General features: G+C 39.3%; 1 protein-coding gene and 1 non-coding gene across 5 annotated transcripts in view; both read left to right on the top strand.

Annotated features, from left to right (window-relative positions):
* The window catches only part of RAB3GAP2 (RAB3 GTPase activating non-catalytic protein subunit 2), an 87,635-nt gene that overhangs the window by 36,829 nt on the left and 32,007 nt on the right, over nt 1-18,799 (top strand). For all 4 annotated transcript variants that reach the window (XR_003003853.1, XM_024750484.1, XM_024750485.1 and 1 more), the window contains 9 exons: nt 1,815-1,913; nt 9,674-9,822; nt 10,998-11,077; nt 11,201-11,290; nt 13,062-13,201; nt 15,325-15,541; nt 16,114-16,257; nt 16,495-16,577; nt 16,931-16,995. Coding sequence is in view for 3 of the 4 variants with exons in the window: in XM_024750484.1 (XP_024606252.1) it covers nt 1,815-1,913; nt 9,674-9,822; nt 10,998-11,077; nt 11,201-11,290; nt 13,062-13,201; nt 15,325-15,541; nt 16,114-16,257; nt 16,495-16,577; nt 16,931-16,995 (1,067 nt within the window). In the remaining variant the exon portion in view is untranslated. The remainder of the gene's footprint in view (nt 1-1,814; nt 1,914-9,673; nt 9,823-10,997; nt 11,078-11,200; nt 11,291-13,061; nt 13,202-15,324; nt 15,542-16,113; nt 16,258-16,494; nt 16,578-16,930; nt 16,996-18,799) is intronic.
* Nucleotides 4,382-4,513, top strand: LOC112403157 (small nucleolar RNA SNORA36 family). The gene has a single exon (XR_003003854.1). It is a non-coding gene; the product is annotated as a small nucleolar RNA SNORA36 family (small nucleolar RNA).

Raw genomic sequence — 18,799 nt, forward strand, 5'->3', positions numbered from 1 at the left:
CTGCTTTCTGCTAACTTGAAACACTTCTGAACAGAGAAAAGTTAGAGACCTAAATATAATCTACATAGGCAGCTACATCATTTCCAGACTTTGGCATGAAAAGTGCACACATAATCAAGAATTCTTAATCTTTACTACCCCTCGTTTACACTCTGATGCTATTATGTCTTTAGAAGAGGATATTGGTTTTCATCAAATTCAAGATGCCATTGATTATAAGGTGCACTATTATTTTCTGTTTCACTAAGAAGTAAAAATGTTGCCAGTGAGAGCCACACCGTTGATTTTAAGATTCCGGTTTTAGAGATGTTAAAATCATGGGAACAAAAAGCCTTAAAAGCAATGAAAATACCAGTGTTGGTGCTGACTTTCCCCATTTTCTTCTGGGTTTGGATAAAGGAGCCTAATGGTCCTAAAAAGAGCAAACAAAGTTTAACTCTTAAATGATTTAGACCGCTCCCTGAAAGAAGAGTTTAATTAAGATGTGTTATCTAATTCATAAAGATTGTTCATAAATCCAGAACTAAACTATAAGACACAAAAGAAACAATTTCTTCTAAGGAAAGAATGCAGCATCTTACATTGCAATAGAAAAATCTTCACTGTCCTTTTAGCAGATTGTAACATTCTTGGTTATATCGCTCTTTAATAGTACATGCTTTTCTGTAAAGTCAAAATTTGTTTGAATTTTTATACCTATTTTCATAATCTTTTAAATTATTTAAATTTAGCCCACCGTAAGTTTCAATATCCTTGTTATCTTGGAGACATAATAGTTACCGTTAATGTATGTGCCCAAAGAGACTGGCCATTTTCTGTAGATAAAAATTCTGTCCATAAAATAAACTAGAAATAGACAATTGTGTTTTAATTGGTATCGTCAGCCGTTTCATTTTTACTATGTTTGAACTTCCGTTTATTTTGTCATGTATGAGTCCATAAAGCCATTTTATCTCCTAGGAAGTAAGTAAGTAAGCCACTTTGTGCCCTCTTATTTATTTTAAGTTGCTCTAAAAATAATTCTGATTACTTAGCTGCAGACTGTTGTGACTTTTATTTCACAATATAGGAAAACTCTCTTCTTGGCCTTACTCTCAAATCTGGAGGGCTAGGAGGATTACATTTTTCCTTTATCAGGGTACTTCTGCTTCCAGAATAAACAACCAGAATCCAGCCGTTTTCTAATAATGTAGCATGAGAATGTACTGATGACTGGGGCCTTGGGCATGAACCTGTGGCAAGAGCTGGAACTGTTGCTTTTCTTTTCATTATTCACTCCCTAGGTGGAAATGCTGAGGTCAGTGATCGGCATTGCATTCATTTTTCTGGCAGTGCTATCACTGTTAGCATATCTTTCTGTCAAGCCTGGCCTCAGTTACTTGCATTCAAGACCCTTCTATGATGTGTCCTTTGCTGGGCATACCGTCAGGTTTCGCTAAGGCACTGGTTGCTGTTTCCAGGATTTTATTCACTGTCTTACTCAAGGGGGAGAAATTAGTTACTTGGCTTCTACTGCAGTTGGAATTCACCTTGATTTTTAGTGGTGGTCTAGAATTTTTAATAGTCTTCTCTAATTCCTTGAGTGTTCCAAAATCTCTTATGACAGCCAGCTTAGTCTTTTAATGTTTGCATTTTATGTGCATTGTATTGGTGTGAATAAATCTCACTGTATGTGTAGTTTACATTACTTTGCCTCATTATTTTTAGCTGAAATTTTCGAATTATAAACCAAGTTATTCTTGATGATTTTTTGGTAAAACTTCATTTTCTCCATTATATTTAAGTTTGGATTGTCTAATTTTTATCTTTGACAGCTGCAGCGTCAGGCAATGAGAACATACAGCCACCACCGTTAGCCTATAAGAAATGGGGTCTACAAGATATTGACACAATTATCGATCATGCTAGTATTGGTAAGCCTGACTAGTTCCAATTCTTTTGGAATTTACTTTGTATACTTTTTGATTGAACTGTCTCATTTATTGGAAATGTAGATTTATTCTCATGTGAAAAGAATATGCATTGGAAGGTAGTTCAGACGTAGAGATTATCAGAGGTTTAATGTCTTTAAGAAATGGTAGCAGTTTTAGCAATTATGCCCCCAGCAGCAGTACTGTACAGTTTTAAGTCACCCACTATTTGACTTGTTTTTATACAGATGTGTTTAATTCATATAATTACCAGATAGATCAGTCTTCTACACATGTAACTTGTAGACCAGCAAAATATAGAGAAAATATAGAGAAAAGCAGATTTTTTTCTTGCAGCTAGTATTTGAAGGCATACTGTCTTAGGTATCGGGAATGTGGAGGTGGAAGGACGTGGGTCTCTGCTGTCAGGAAGCATGAGGCTAGTTGGGAGAAACATGTGCAAACAATACGGTGCCACAGCATGATGGGTGTCATAGTGACAAGTGGACCGGCTGTAGTGGGAGCAGAGGAGAAGCCCCCAGCACCAAGGGAATCAGGGAGCAGGAGGTTGACTTCAATCTGAGATGGAAAGAATGAGTAGGACTTGACCAAGAGAACGAGCGTGGGTGAGGCACTCTAGCCAACAGGTACTAGGCCTGGGGTGGAAGTGCCTTGTGTGCAGGAAAAAACAATGAAGACTGGCCCGAGCGAGGCCAGTCTGTAACTAGGAGTCAGATTCTGAAGGACTAGTATACTATGCGGAGGAACTTATATCTTTCTCCTCACCACGTTGAGAGTCATTGAAGAACTCTGCACAAGAGAATGGTATTATTACTTAGCCTGTTGGAAAAATCACTTCGGTGGAAGTTTAGAGGTTGCAATGTAGGGGTCAAGACTAGAAACTAGGTGCAGTAAGGAAGCTATAATAATCTTGGTGAGAAGTAATGGGCATCTAAATTAAGAGTAGAAATGGGTGTGGAGAAGAAGGAAATGCTATTTTAAAACACATACCTATTTTTTTCTGTTTAATAGTATAGTATATGCTTGTTAAAATTTTCACATAGTACATAAAAATATAAAGAAAAAAGGAAAAAAAAATCCCTCTAAATCCTACCGTCTGGAGATACTCACCATTGGCTTTGTGGTAAACATCCTTACAGACGTGTGTAAGTGCAAGTGTAATATGTGCATGGTTAGGCAGAGATATGTCTTCATAAAAGGATTCTATCATGACAACTACATTGTAGCCCTTTTCCAATCAACATATTACAAAGAGGCTTTCACCATAGTTTTGCTAAATATACATTTTCTCAGAGTCCTAGTAGAAGACAGATGGCATCCTTGAAATAGGATAATTGAAAGAGGTTTTATTTGCAGAGAAACTACTTATACAGATGTTGTATAGGAGGACCACAAAGGATAGTACAGCGTCTTGCGGGCTGATCAGCAGTGCAGCTGTTAACCACTCCTAGGCCTAAATTCTGCTCATTGGAGATAATGAGTAGAATCAGCACCTTAAGAGCAGGATGGCTTTTGGCCAGTGGTCACAAGGAAATAGATATCCTGTCTTCATTCTCCTTTCTGTCTTTGATGTCCTGGTGAGACTTCCCATTGTCTGAACCCAACGTGAAGTCTGGGCTAATAATATGCACATACTGGCTCCTGGGGCCAGCAGGGAGAGAAGGAAGAAGTGTGAATCCAGAGGGGGGGAACAGAAGATACCTGACGTGCAGATTGTCTTTGTGTATTGTTGCATTTCTGGTACAGAATACAGGTAGACCTTGTTTTATTTTGCGTTGCTTTATTGCGTGTCACAGATACTGCTTTTTTACAAACCCTGTGGAGCAGGTCTGTTGGTGCCGTTTTTCCAAAAGGATTTGCTCACTTCGTGTCTCTGTGTCATATTTTGGTAATTCTTGAAATATTTCAACCCCTCTACCAGCAAAAAGAACACGAGTCGCTGAAGGCTCAGATGATGGTTAGCAATTTTTAGCAATAAAGTATTTTTAAATTAAGGTAAGTATGTTTTGTTTTGTTTTGTTTTCTTGCGGTATGCGGGCCTCTCACTGTTGTGGCCTCTCCCGTTGATGCGCAGGCTCAGCGGCCATGGCTTACAGGCCCAGCCGGTCCACGGCATGTGGGATCTTCCCGGATCGGGGCACGAACCCATGTCCCCTGCATCGGCAGGCGGACTCTCAACCACTGCGCCACCAGGGAAGCCCAGTATGTTGTTTTTTTAGACATCATACTGTTGCACACTTAACAGACTGCAATATAGTGTAACCATAATTTTTACTTGCACTGGGAAACCAGAATATTCATTGACTCACTTTGCTGTGATATTTCCTTTATTTCAGTGGTCTGGAATTGAACCTGCAATATTTCCGAGGTCTGCCTATAATCTGTAATAAGCACCTTGTTGGTAGACATTCGTTTGTCTTTACTTTTTGCTAACCTAAAAATGTGCGAAATTCCAAAGTGTTGAGTTCAGTTCAGGGTGACTTCCTTGTTCTGTTAATTAAACTTTGGAACATTGAGACAGGCTAGGAGAAATGATTGGATAGAAAATATTATTCTATTCATTTATCTCCCAGCCTACAAAATGAAAAAAGAAAAGGTGCCATGAGCTTTATTCTGTGTACATCTTTATGTAGAGGTCAGAAATAAATGAATACCTGTTACATCCCCAGGCACTAATATTGGTGCTAGAAATACAAGGCAGACAGTACCCCTGCCCTGATGAAGCTTACGTCCTGGTGATGGGGAGACAAAAAATAAACAATTAAACCAAATGAATAAATAGGGTAATAACGAAATGTTAGTAAGCATCAAGAAGAAAATAAGCAGAGGGTTATGACAGAAGTAAAGGAAGAGGGGACTCTGGGTAGACTGGTGAGCAAAGCCCTCTTCTGAGACATGCAGGATGGGAAGAAGCCGAGATAGGGGCCCGGGGTGGGGAGAGATGGAAGACTGGAGGCTTAAAGAAACAGAAGGGAGGTTGATGTGACTTGATTGTACAGTGAGGGGGAAATGGGACCAGGTAAGGTTGGAGATGTAGACTGGGGTCAGATCACATAGGGGTGAGAAGTTCGGGTTTTATTCTAAATGCAGTGGACGTCATTGATGGAGTCTAAGTAGGAGATATTTAAAAATATCCCTCTGACTGCTCTTTAGAGAGAGGCTTACAGAATAAAGAGAAGACCAGCAAGGAGTTTGTTGCAATAAGAGAGAATGAGGACTTTGTCTAGGGGGGAAGCAGTGGTGCTAGAGAGAAGCAGACAGGTTGGAGATGTATTTGCACTTGCTAAGGGATGGGTATTAGAAACGAGAGAAGGAAAAGGGTCAAAGACTTCTTAGCTTTTAAGTTTGAGCAGCTGAGTGGATTGTCAGGCTATGGCTGAAATGTGCGTAGAAGGCAGAGGTTTGAGTGGACAAGTGGAGAGTTGTGTTTTTTACAGGTTAACTTCTGACACAATCAGACATTGAAATGGCGATGCCAAGTAGACAGTTGGATATACGGGTCATAAGGTCAGGAGAGAGGTCCTGATTATCCATATAAATTTGGGAGGGAATGGTTAACTGTGGAATGTGTCATAGAATTCAAGAAAGGAGAAGGTCCATTGGATTTGACAACATAGAGCTAGGTCTTCATTGACTTTGATCTGAGAAGTTTAAGTGGAATGGCGAGGATGAAGGCCAGATTGGGGTGCATTTAAGAATAAATATTTCCACCCCCTACTTTCAAAGCTCAGCAACATAAGAACAGGAAATCCACTCACAGCATCTCCATTTTGACTCCAGTCCTGACCTCTTCACTAAACTTCTTACTCATTTTCGAACTACTGAACATTTCCCCCTGGGTATCCAAACTTAACAGATCCCAAACAGAATTCTTAATTTCCTCTCCTCACACTTGGTCCTCCTTTGCTCTTCTCTCTCGTCTTCGTCTGCTTTCGCCACCACCAAAAGCTTTTGAGTCGTCCTTGACTGTTCTCCTTTTGTCACACTCCTCATCCAGTCCACCTTTGTCTCTCCTACCCCCACAGTAGATCCTGAATCTGACCGAGTCTCATCTCCATCGTTGGCAGCACGGCAGTCCATGCCACCATTGTCTTTTGCCTGAACTATCGAGGAGAAAGAAATCCTAACTGGTCTTCCTGCTTCCTTTCTTGATCTCTAAAATCCGTTCGCCAATTAGCAGCTAATTTCGAAATATAAGTCATGTTTTTGTCACTTCTCTGCTCACAACCTTATAGTGGCTTCCCATCTTATTCCTGATAAAACCCAACGGCCTTACGGTGGCATCCAAGGCCCGACATTGTCTGGTTTATGGTACCTTTTGACTTCACCTCCTGTAGAACTCTCCCCTCCTCACTGCCCTGTTCCACCACGCCGATCTCCTTACTGACCCTCAAATACAACAAGCATTCTCCCACTTTGCGGTCTTTGTAATTGTTGCCCTTTCTGCTTGGAAGGTTTTACCCAGCTAGTCACATGGCTCTCTCCCTCACTTCGTTCAGGTATCTGTTCAAATATCATTTTGTCAAAGAGGCCTTCTTTAGCCAGTATAATAGACCTAGAAAATTATCCAGTGAGTTTGACTTTATGGAAATTTATATTAAGAAGAACCATACGGTGTTTGAAAGTGCGGAAAGACCTCAGTTGTTCAGGGAAAACCCTAAATAACAAGGTAGTAATAAATCCAGAAAAGAAAAATTCACATCTAAGGCAGTGTAATTACAGTAGGCAGCTTGTCTCAGAAGTGGGTTCTTTATAATGAGAACAGAGTGTGAATTTAATTTAAAAATCGAGATATGGTTATATTGGAAGAATATGGGGGGGGAAAGAGGGGCTGTATATATGCTACATCTTCATTTACCTTAAATCAATGAAAAATAGTGCTAAAATTGGTGAATCAAAAGACAGCAGTCCTCTAGAGCCCACCAATTTGCCACAATACAGAGAGCGGGACAGAATGTTAAATAATACCACAGGGATGCAGTCAGCAAAATCTAGACTGTAGGAAATTAGTGTCCAACAGCCTGGTTTCTTCAATGAATAGATTTCAAGAGATTTGGGCATGGGAGGGTAGAGGGGCAGAGAAAGACAGTAGGATTTTGGGCTGGTGTTGTATGCCCATTTGTTTGTGGTCCTTATGCTAAAACTCAGGTGTATTGTTTTTCTCTGACAATGATCAGCTCTTTTGGTGCAGACAGCAGAGAATGCAGAAAGTTTAGGTCAACCAAGGGTGAGATTGAGCCAGGTGAGTATGGGGAGGAAGAGGGAGACAGGGGAGTCGTGCAAGAGAGTGATTGTGATGGAACACAAATCAGAACCAGGTAAGAAGCGAAGTGATCACATGAGTTACTGGATAGATAGTGTGAAAGTGGTAGGAGTAATGCACTGAAACTCTTAATGAAATGCAGAATTATTACAGGGGATTACTAGAGTAATTAAGATGGAAAGCTAAGAGGTGGTGGTCAAAAGGTGGTACACTTAAAATCAAAGTTTCAAAAAATATATAGTTGATACTGACAGGATGCAAGGGATGGGATTGAAAGCGGATGCCCCTACTGGGTGAAGTAAGTCAGACAAAGACAAATATATGATATCGCTTATATGTAGAATCTAAAAAAATGGTACAAATGAACTTATTTACAAAACAAAAGAGTCACAGTTGTGAAAAACAAACTTGCGGTTACCGGAGCGTGGTGGGGAGGAGGGGGAGAGATAAATGGGGAGATTGGGACTGACATATACACACAACCATATATAAAATCGATAACTAATCAGGACCTACTGTATAGCACAGGGAACTCTATTCCATACTCTGTAATGACCTATATGGGAAAAGAATCTGAAAAAGAGTAGATATATGTATATGTATAACTGATTCACCTTGCTGTACAGCAGAAACTGACACAACATTATAAATCAACTGTAGTCTAATAAAAATTTTTTAAAATTGCATTTGACATTATTAATAAAGATTGTCAGTTGTACTTATTATGTTTCAAAATGATATTGTGGCATACCTGGCTGATAACTTGAAAGTTCTGTAGTTATAAGAAATGACAAAGTGTTATTGAATTTCCTATATAATGAAAACAAAAAGTGGGTGACTTAAATTGTGGGAAGGAAGAGATCATTCGTGGCAAGGATGGAAAGAACTGGTCAACCATCTCTTTAGAATGGGTGAGAATAAATCCACTTAAAATTTTGGATCCATTTTGCTGGATAGCTTGTAGCCGTTTATACTCACACCTATAGTGTGTGGGAATATGAAGAGAGAGTATTGAAACTTAAATTTCAGTTTCTACGTGACATCATTCAGCCTTTGATGTTGTGCTGGTAGAATAAGGCAGAACTTATGCCAATTTTAATCATGTAGTAAAGACATTCTGTATGTTGAATCATGAATTCATTCATAAATATGAGACAGGCATTGTAATCTTTCAGAACAGTTCAGCTTTTGTAAGGATTATTTGATGACTTGAATCCCTAAATCCAGTAAGTTGTTTGCTTATGAACTCCCTAAAAGCATTTCCTTTACCAGGATTCTTCTTCAGGAGCAATGCATTTTTTGGACCATTTGCATTCAAAGTCGAGGCAGTACACACATATGAAAATTAGAATAACTCATGTTCCATTCTGCAGTGTGTTTGTGTTCGGAAGCTGTCAACTGGGTATCTTCATGTACCAAGAGTACCCGAGTTGGAAGACGCTGCCCAAGGCCACACGTGTTGGAATCTAGCAGGATCTTTACTTTCTAGATCTCTAAGCTCACTACCCCCCTACTTCTCTCCCTGCCACCTGGTGCGTTTAAATGGCGCTGGCTTCTCTGCTGCCCCACACAGCATGTGGGCGTCAATATTCAGTCTGTCTACTTCTGTTCTTAGAGCCTTGGGGAAATGATCAGTACCTCTGCGTTGTAAAAGCCTGGGGATTTCTGGACTACAGGGTATCAGTAGATGTTTGAAAGGGTTTATTTTCACTGTGTTGGGAAGGATATGGGAGTACAGGTACTCTCCTACCTTTTTGGTCGGGGTGTACGTCGGCAGCACTCTACAGCATGCAACGTCCCAGTACTTAATAAAATTTTTTTTAAAATGTAGATCCCCTTTGAGCCTGCACTTCTGTTCATGAGGATTTGCCATACAAATGAACTTATATATAGATATGCACAGATCTATCAAGGATATATGTTGCAGCATTATTTGTAGTGGCAAAAGGTGGGAAACAACATAAATGTCCATCAGAAGGTCAGATCAGTTATGGCATGGCCACACAGTGGAGTACTCTGAGTGATTGCCAAGAATGAGGCATGTCTCCTTGATATTTTATTAAATTAAAAAATACAAGGCACACATCAGTTTATTTGGTGTGCTGTCATTTATGTGCATCCAACATTTCTGGAAAGCAGCATAAGAAACTGTTTCAGTTGTTACCGTGAAGAAGTGAACTAATACCTAGAGATATTGGTGGACTCTATATATCTGTACCATTTGAATTTGTATGTTTAAAAAATTAATATTTAAATTTTGTAGTATTTTATAGCTTAGAGTAATTATAGGTGGCAACCTTAGTATCTTTATGTTTTATGATATTGATCTTGTAGCTTTTGAAAATGACTTTTGTCTGTTAAATGAAACTCAGCAGTTAGCATCTTAGAATGGAGTTGAAATAAAAATCTGATAACCTAAAATGACAGTGTCATTTCAGTTCATTAAAATCATGTGTTGTTATTGCTGTTTTATCATTAGGTATTATGACTCTGTCCCCTTTTGATCAAATGAAGACTGCCTCCAATATAGGTGGATATAATGCAGCAATTAAAAACAGCCCACCCGCTATGTCTCAGTATATCACTGTAGGGTCCAATCCATTTACGGGCTTCTTCTATGCTTTAGAGGTAAGTGTTTCATCACTGATCTTGATTTTTCAACATATCTACAAATTGGGATGGTAACATAGCCTTAGAAAGATTAAGCAGTTTACATTTCTAAGTTTCAGTGTAAGCTAAAATTAGTCTCAACTCACTTTCTTCTAAATTCCTTAGATTAACTGAGAAGGTACTAAAGTCAGTGTAATACAAGCAGCCTTCTTTGTTTCTGATGCCCCGAATTCTTAGTTGAGTTGTCTTTAAATATTGGTGCAGTAATCAGAGGCTTAGTGATGTCAGCCCACCAGGGATTTGAGTAAATGAGGAATTGTAAAGACAGAGCAAGCCGCCAACTATAGTTGATAAAGTGGTGAAAATTGCTTCCTAAAATTGGGAAAAATTAGGTGTTAGATTTGGTATCTACTGTTGTTCGCTTAAACAGCACCCTTCTCAAAATGGTTCAAACCATCTTTTTGCTTTAATAAATACATTTAAAAAAAAAAAGAGGGGGAGGAATAAATTAGGAGTTTGGGATAAATATATACACACTCCTATATATAAAATAGATAAATAACAAGGTCCTACTGTATAGCACAGGGCACTATATTCAATATCTTATAATAATGTATAATGGAAAAGAATCTGCAAAAGAAAAAAAATATATATATATAGCTGAATCACTTTGCTATACACCTGAAACTAACACAACATTGTAAATCAACTATACTTAAAAATTTTTTTGTATAATATGAAACATTTCTAAATAAAAACTGGTTAAAAAATGAGAAAAAAAAATAAGAGGGAAAAGGGCCGGTTGTATATGGATAAGAAATCAATAGCCCTGGTAGAAAAATGCCATTTTACTGTCCTAGTTTAATTTTTTTTCATTAATTACAATTTAAAGAGGGAAATCCTAAAGATAACTAAACTACTAGTGATTTTACTTTTCTTTTTCTTTTTTAAATTGGCCATGCCACATGGCTTGCGATATCTTAGCTCCCCGACAGGGATCAAACCCGAGCCCCCTGCAGTGGAAGCACAGAGTTCTAACCATTGGACCACCAGGGGAGTCCCTTTTAAACTGTAGAGTTAAAACTTTTGATTATATTGCTACCTCCTACCTTTTTAAGGTACATCTCGTTTAGAAAATATATTTTGTTTATCTGTCAGCTGTTGTTTTCTCTTTCAAATGTTCTGTTTTTCAGGGAAGCACGCAACCATTATTATCTCACGTTGCACTAGCAGTGGCAAGTAAACTCACTTCTGCTTTATTTAATGCTGCCAGGTAATTACATCACAATTTAAATGATCTAATTTGCATCTCACTAGGTTTTAACTTATATTTTGATAGTCTGCAGTTTAAAACTCTGGAAGCCCTGGTTTTAGTCTGAATTTGCTTTCTTTCCAGTGGTTGGCTTGGTTGGAAAAGCAAGCATGAAGAAGAAGCTGTCCAGAAGCAAAAACCCAAGGTTGAACCAGCTACCCCATTAGCTGTAAGGCAAGTCTGTCGTGCTCTTCTCACATTTTAGTATTCTTAGGAATGCGCTCTTGAATTAATGGTCTTTTTGTGTGGTTAGCTGATTTGTTGATTTCCTGAGTCTTTGGAGCTTCTAAAAGTCATTAATGTGGGACTAATTTATATATATATATATATATATATATATATATTTATTTATTTTATTTGTTTATTTTTGGCTGCATTGGGTCTTTGTTGCTGTGCGTGGGCTTCCTCTAGTTGCGGTGAGCTGGGGCTACCCTTTTTCCTGGTGCACGGGCTTCTCGTTGCAGTGGCTTCTCTTGTTGCGGAGCACGGGCTCTGGGTGCACGGGCTTCAGTAGTGGTGGCACGTGGGCTCAGTAGTTGTGGCTCACAGGCTCTAGAGCACAGGCTCAGTAGTTGTGGTGCACAGGCCTGGTTGCTCTGCGGCATGTGGGATCTTCCTGGACCGGGGCTCGAACCCGTGTTCCCTGCATTGGCAGGCGGATTCTTAACCACTGCGCCACCTGGGAAGCCCAATGTGGGACTAGTTTTTTCCACCAGAATGTAAAGTCCACGAGGACAGTGATTCTTGCCTCTTTTATCACAGCTGTCTCCCTGTCATGTAGTGGGGGCTCAATATGTATGTGTTGAGCGTGCTCTTCTACAAACACCTGTACACTTAGCTTAAGTTGCAGGCAAATTGGTTTTTTGATAGCTGTTGGATTTCTTTCTGTAAAAAGTTTAGTTTGTCATTAAGCTGTAGAAACACAAAAAGGACTTAGTGATTTCTTTAAAAAATAAATAAATAAAAATGGGGGGTCCCATGCATCCAAGCACTCTTCAACATGCTGGCTTGTGCTTCCTTGCTTGCTACAGCAGTGCTGTAGGATATTGAGTGGATTCGTCAGGTTTTGTGGGGAGTGAGTATGATTTTTGCCTGATTCTGTTTTTAAATCATTTTTTATTACCCAATAGAAAGGGAAATAGAAACCTCCCCTCCCCCTTTTTTTAGATGTTCTTCAACTAAAGAGATATAACTAATTATCTGTTATTAAAATTGATTAAAGATTATCTTCCAGGGTTTTTTCCATCTTAAAGTATGTTATAACACATCACATTTTCTAAGGTCGCCCAGGAATCAAGAAATAAGCCAAATGGCCCTTATGCATCCAAAGAGATGTAACGAAGTTTGAGTACTTTGTCTCAGGGACTTTTTTCAAAATGAGCTCTTCTGGTCCTTTCTCAGTACCTCTTTACTTTTATTTTACTCACAGTTCTAATAAGATTGATAATAGACCAAGAGCAGTTTCCAGATAACTATTTAGAAGAAGGAACGTTCTTGTACCTGCACTGGTATCAGCAAGATATGATATCTAGAAAAAAAAAAAGAGAATAGATCAGAAATCAGAGCTACACAGATGCCTGTGTAGGAGCAGAGTATTCTAAAATCTAGTTGGTTGTGAGGGTGTTGTTTCCTATGATGTATCACTTAATCAAGGAAATCTAGTTGTACTTGAGACTCTCTGAAAATAGGTTGTGGATATCTATATAGAAAATCTCTGAAATAAAACCTAGGTGTTTTAATTTTGTAATAGAAGAAATTTCCTTATGCATTTTGTATTGCAAAATGTGGTGTAATCAGTTAATAAATTAGGTATTAATCCATAGAAAGTTCATATTTCTTTATATAAAGACAGATTCAGCCTATTTTGTCAATGCATTTCATTATTCTTTTATGTATTTCTAGATTGCACTTTGATTTGAGCTTTCTGTTTTCTTTCACATATCAGGTTTGGACTTCCAGATTCCAGACGCCATGGTGAAAGTATATGTCTGTCTCCATGTAACACGCTGGCAGCAGTAACAGATGATTTTGGCAGAATTATTTTGTTGGACGTAGCTAGAGGAATTGCAATACGCATGTGGAAAGGTACTTTCTTACAAAAATCCAGAAAAAAAAGTTAATTTGCTTTCTACCCCAGCAGTTAGACGGTGTTATCCTTCTTCAGCTTCTGGTTGATAACAGTGTTTAATTCTTTACGTTTATGCTTTTTGTTTGTTTGTTTAAACCATAAACTCAGATCAGCAACACTTGATCCAGTAGTCTAACTGATATATCCTTCAAGTTTGACCAACTCAGGCACTTTTAACCTCTTCCTTACATACCTGTTTTCAGTTCTCACTGTCATTGTCAATTCCTGAATTCAGTTTCTTGCCCCCTCAAATGCCAAGTCAAGTCTTTCAGATTTAAGATGGCAAAACCTAGCAAAATTCATTTTTTTCTCATTTGACTTCCATATCTATGTACTTGGGTCAGTTCACTTAAGTGTCTCAGTAACTTTGTCAGTTAGAAGTTGCATTTAGTGGCAAACAATAGAGCCAAGTACAGGGTTGATATGGTGTCACTGTGATGTCCTCAGGAACTCAGTCTCCTTCCATGTAGCTTCCCCATGCAAAGTTACCTCATGGTTCAAATGGCTGCTGAAGGTGTAGCCTTTTTATCTGCATCCCAGGAAGGAAGAAGGGGAAAGGAAGACTGCCAATTTAGTCCACTTTGAAGATACTTTCTGAAGTCTTGCCAAGCTTTTTCTGCAATACATTAGCCAGGACTTAGTCACGTGGACAAACTTAACTATAAGGGAGACTTGAAAATATCTGGGCATGTTGTCAACCTGAGTAAAATAAAATCTCCTTGACCAAGGAGGAGGGACGAATGCATTGTCTGAAGTTACCTGGAATAGCAACATGTCAGCTCAGACTACTGGTTAGAAATCACAATCTGGTCTGTTTTTAGCATTGTGAGGAATAATGGATTTGAGGGCACTAAATTACTGTGGACCAGACTGAGGCCACTATTAACCTTCTTGCCAGAGAGTTCCTGCAGTGTTTACCTGCCACATGTTTAAGTGTCTTTAGAAATAGGTTTTAATGCTGCAGATACATCATTTCTCCCTGAAATGGCGTTTGTCTTCTGAAACAACATCAAGGGTATGTTCTCAGCAAGACTTTTCCAGAATATATACCAGCTGGTCCAAATCCCCTGTGGCGATCTTATCGCTGCCATTGTTGCCTGTCCTTCTGCAGCTGGTGCAGTCTGTCGTTTTCCTCCCTGTACTGGAAAGAGAGGGATCAGTTGCCTGTGAGAGGGGCCGCCCTCAAGTGGAAGAGGTGTCAGCTGCATCTTTCTTCTCACAAGCCGGAGCTGTTTCCCATCGCTCTGCAGCCCATGTTTTCCCTCTGTCTGCACATCACCAAGGGACTTGAATAGCAGGGAACCAATTTGATCTTTTTCTTATATTTTAATTGTATTTTTAAGTTTGAACCTGATAACCTCCCCAGAATTTTTTAAAAAGAGGGAGGGAGGGGAATGAGATGAGGGAAGGGTGCTCACGAAGCCTCCGGGATAACTGTTTTTTTCTTAAAGAAAAAAAAGTGATCAGAAGCAAATATAGCAAAATCTGAAGTTTTAATAAGACTTGGTGATTTAGTATTATCATAATTATTATCTTCTTTTCTGTTTAATGTATTTCATAATAAAAAGATAATGTACTTTTTTTTAACATCTTTATTGGAGTATAATTGCTTCCCAATAGTGTGTTAGTTTCTGCTTTATAACAAAGTGAATCAGTTATACATATACATATGTCCCCATATCTCTTCCCTCTTGCGTCTCCCTCCATCCCACCCGATAATGTACTTTTTTTTTTTATTTTTTTATTTTTTTTTTTTGCGATACGCGGGCCTCTCACTGTTGTGGCCTTTCCCGTTGCGGAGCACAGGCTCCGGACGCGCAGGCTTAGCGGCCATGGCTCACGGGCCCAGCCGCTCCACGGTATGTGGGATCTTCCCGGACCGGGGCACGAACCCGTGTCCCCTGCATCGGCAGGCGGACTCTCAACCACTGCGCCACCAGGGAAGCCCCTGATAATGTACTTTTACAGCTTTTCTTAAGGCTCCCCGCCCTGCCGCCAGAAGCATCCCAGAGTGCTTCAGGAGGCTACTGCTAAACCTAGGTGACATAACTAAGTAGCTTTCCTTTCCTCTGTCTCCAAGGGTATCGAGATGCACAGACTGGTTGGATCCAAATTGTAGAGGACCTCCACGAAAGAGTGCCAGAAAAGGTGGACTTTTCCCCCTTTGGAAGTCCTCAGGGTCCAAGTCGAGTAGCTCAGTTCCTTGTGATCTATGCACCGCGGAGGGGCATTTTAGAAGTGTGGAGCACACAGCAGGGCCCTAGAGTAGGCGCTTTCAACGTGGGAAAGCACTGCAGGTAAGCTGCAAACGCCGGGCCTTTTCCTGGTTACAGAAAGGAATGCTTTTGTTAGAGTAAAGCTTTTATTAAAGCTACTTATTAGATTACAAGTTGTTTGAGAATTGAAATGTCCTTTATTATGTTTTTTTCCTGCGAGTGCCTGGTATATAATTAAGGATTAAGTATTTAATAGCAAAGGAATCTGATTGAAGAGGCCGTGATATGCTACTGAATTAAAGTCAGCTTTGGTGCTGTCATTTGTCCCCAGCCCTTACTTACACTGTGGAGGCTCAGAAGGAAAGATTCTTTCCAGTTCCCCTGGTGATGATGTTGAGTGAGGTGAATGCTTTGTTTACCACTGCAGCTTAGGCCTGATTGTGTTCATTTAATTTTCTAGCACATTTTAACAAGGTATAAGAACCCTGCTAGTTGGGTCCTGCTTTACTTATGTTTTTGGTCTCAGTGTGTATTTGCCTTACTAATGCTTCTGAATTGATAATAATGTAGGGGTCCCAAGCTGTAATAATAGCACCTTTTAACATTTTTCCTTTCTCTAAGATTTTTACCATATTGGTATGTGATTTCCTCAGGCTTCTGTATCCTGGCTATAAAATAATGGGCTTAAATAACGTTACCAGTCAGAATTGGCAGCCGCAGACTTACCAGATCTGTCTGGTTGATCCAGTGTCTGGAAGTGTGAAAACAGTAAATGTCCCTTTCCATTTAGCATTGAGGTAAGTTGTATCACGTGCCAGCTTACTTATGTCCCTCTGCTAACTTTTCCTGGTCCTTTATTTGCTACTTGTTTTACTTTGTTTCATAGCTATCATTTTGTTCTCTTTTCGGATTAGACTGATAACCTTTAAAGTTAAATAGGAAGAATAGCAAGGAAAAAGAAATCTGGAGTGTGTCAGAATTAGAAAGAAAACAGTTTCACATTCTGTAAGAATTTGTTGTATTTATTGTTTTAGTGATAAGAAGAGTGAACGAGCCAAGGACATGCACTTAGTGAAGAAACTGGGAGCCTTACTGAAAGCAAAATCTCCCAATCTTGGTAGGTGTCCTTCAATAAAAATGAAGCAAACTGTTATGTCATTTTTTAAAATTAATAGAATATTCTAAATGGAACAATCAAAACACTTCAGTGCATTTATGAGCTATTTCAACTCCTTTTTGGAATGAGGTGAGGTACAAGTAATCATGTGTAGTTTTTTACTGGAATTACTCTGGAGGATGAAATGTGCCATCAAGGGAGTATTAAAATTGGTAACAATAAAACAATAATTTCCGCGAGAACCCAGAAATCCTTTAGACTGACTGATATTGCAAATACATGATTTTTTCTTTCAGAATAAAGTTTAACTGTCATAAAAGTGAAAATCTTACTTTGGTTAATTTTCTTTCTAGATTTGATTGAAACAGAAATAAAGGAATTAATTCTCGATATTAAGTACCCTGCAACCAAAAAACAAGTAAGTGTATATAATAAATGAACTTTCATGCTGAGTAGCTAGTACATATCCTTCTTAACAAAATCTTTTTCTTCCTATTTCCCTCCAAACATGACAGGCTAAAATCTTCCTTTGTGTTTTCATTCCTGTTCATCCTTTTTTATATTCCCATGTGGAAGCTTCTATTGTTTCTTTTTTTTCTCTCTTCTTTTTTTAATTAAGTAATATTACCATACGCGGAAGCACATGTGTGTTATACACATAAACAAACCCATACATAACGTATATTCAAATTAAATAATAATAAGACAACGACGTGTATGACCACCCACCTTAGGAAGCAGAATGTTACCAGGAAGTCTGAAGAGCCCTGCACGTCCCTCCTCCATCCCATCCCCTTCTCCCATCCCTAAGGTAACCAGTCTTCAGAATTTTGTGTTCCTTTCTCTTTTGCTTTTCTTTACAGATACAGCATTTCTGTATGGCTCCTTTAAAACATATTGATGCATTTTCTGCTTTTTTGGAACTTTATCTGAATGGGGTAATGCCCTGTCTTCTTCTGTGACTTACTTCTTCCTTCAGCATTGTGTTTCTGGGACTCACCCACGTTGCTGCCTGCAGCTGCAGTTGACTCATGTACTGTGCTATATGAATTCCGCTCTGTGACTGCCATTTGTTTGTTCACTCTCCTGTCAGTGGACAGCTAGCTCGTTTCTAGTTTTTTGCTATTAACAACAATGATAGTGTGCTTATCCTTGTACATTTTTGCTGGTGCACATGTGTAAGAGTGGAATTGCTAGGTATGAGCTTTGGCTGTACTCGTTGATGATAAATTGCTTCTCAAAGTACTAACTGACATTCGCATTTATACTGTGGAAGAGGCCTTGTAGCTCCACAGCCTCCGCCTCTCATGATATAGTCAGACTGGTTACCTTTTCCAGGCTCCTGCTTATAATACGGTAACTCATTATATTACTCCTACTCTCCTCCTATCCAAGTCCCTCATAATGCTGCTCAGGTTCTAATTATAAATTCTTACCTGACACATCAATCCTCATGGATGCCTCTGAACTCTACTTTTTTTTTTTTAAGATTTTTACGAAATGTTCTTAATTTATTTATTTTTGCTGTGTTGGGTCTTCGTTTCTGTGCGAGGGCTTTCTCCAGTTGTGGCAACCGGGGGCCACTCTTCATCGCGGTGCGCAGGCCTCTCAGTGTCACGGCCTCTCTTGTTGAGGAGCACAAGCTCCAGGCGCGCAGGCTCAGTAGTTGTGGCTCACGGGCCTAGTTGCTCTGTGGCATGTGGGATCCTCCCAGGCCAGGGCTCGAACCCGTGTCCCCTGCATTAGCAGGCAGATTCTCAACCACTGCGCCACCAGGGAAGCCCTGAACTCTACTTTTAATCAGAAGCAGAGAGCTAATGACTATAATCGTCCCTCAGTATCCTCGGGGGCATTGATTTCAGGACCCCCTGTGATACCTACATCTCAGGATGCTCAAGTCCCTTATATAAAATGGTGTAATATTTGCATATAACCTAGGTACATTCTCTTGTATACTTTAAATCCTCTCTAGATTACCTGTAATACCTAACACAACGTAAGTGCTATGTAAACAGTTGTAAATACAATATAAGTGCAATGTAAATAGTTGCAAGTGTGTGGCAAATTCAAGTTTTGCTTTTTGGAACTTTGTGGAATTTTTTCTTTCCAAATATTTTCAATCCATGGTTGGTTGAATCTGCAGATGCAGAACCTATGGATACAGAGGGCCGACTATGCTTGTTTTCTAATTCTTTCGTGTATATTAGTCAAGCTCCCCAACT

This window comes from Neophocaena asiaeorientalis, unplaced genomic scaffold, assembly GCF_003031525.2.
Source record: "Neophocaena asiaeorientalis asiaeorientalis breed wild unplaced genomic scaffold, Neophocaena_asiaeorientalis_V1.1 scaffold430, whole genome shotgun sequence".
In the NCBI taxonomy this organism is placed as follows: Eukaryota; Metazoa; Chordata; class Mammalia; order Artiodactyla; family Phocoenidae; genus Neophocaena; species Neophocaena asiaeorientalis.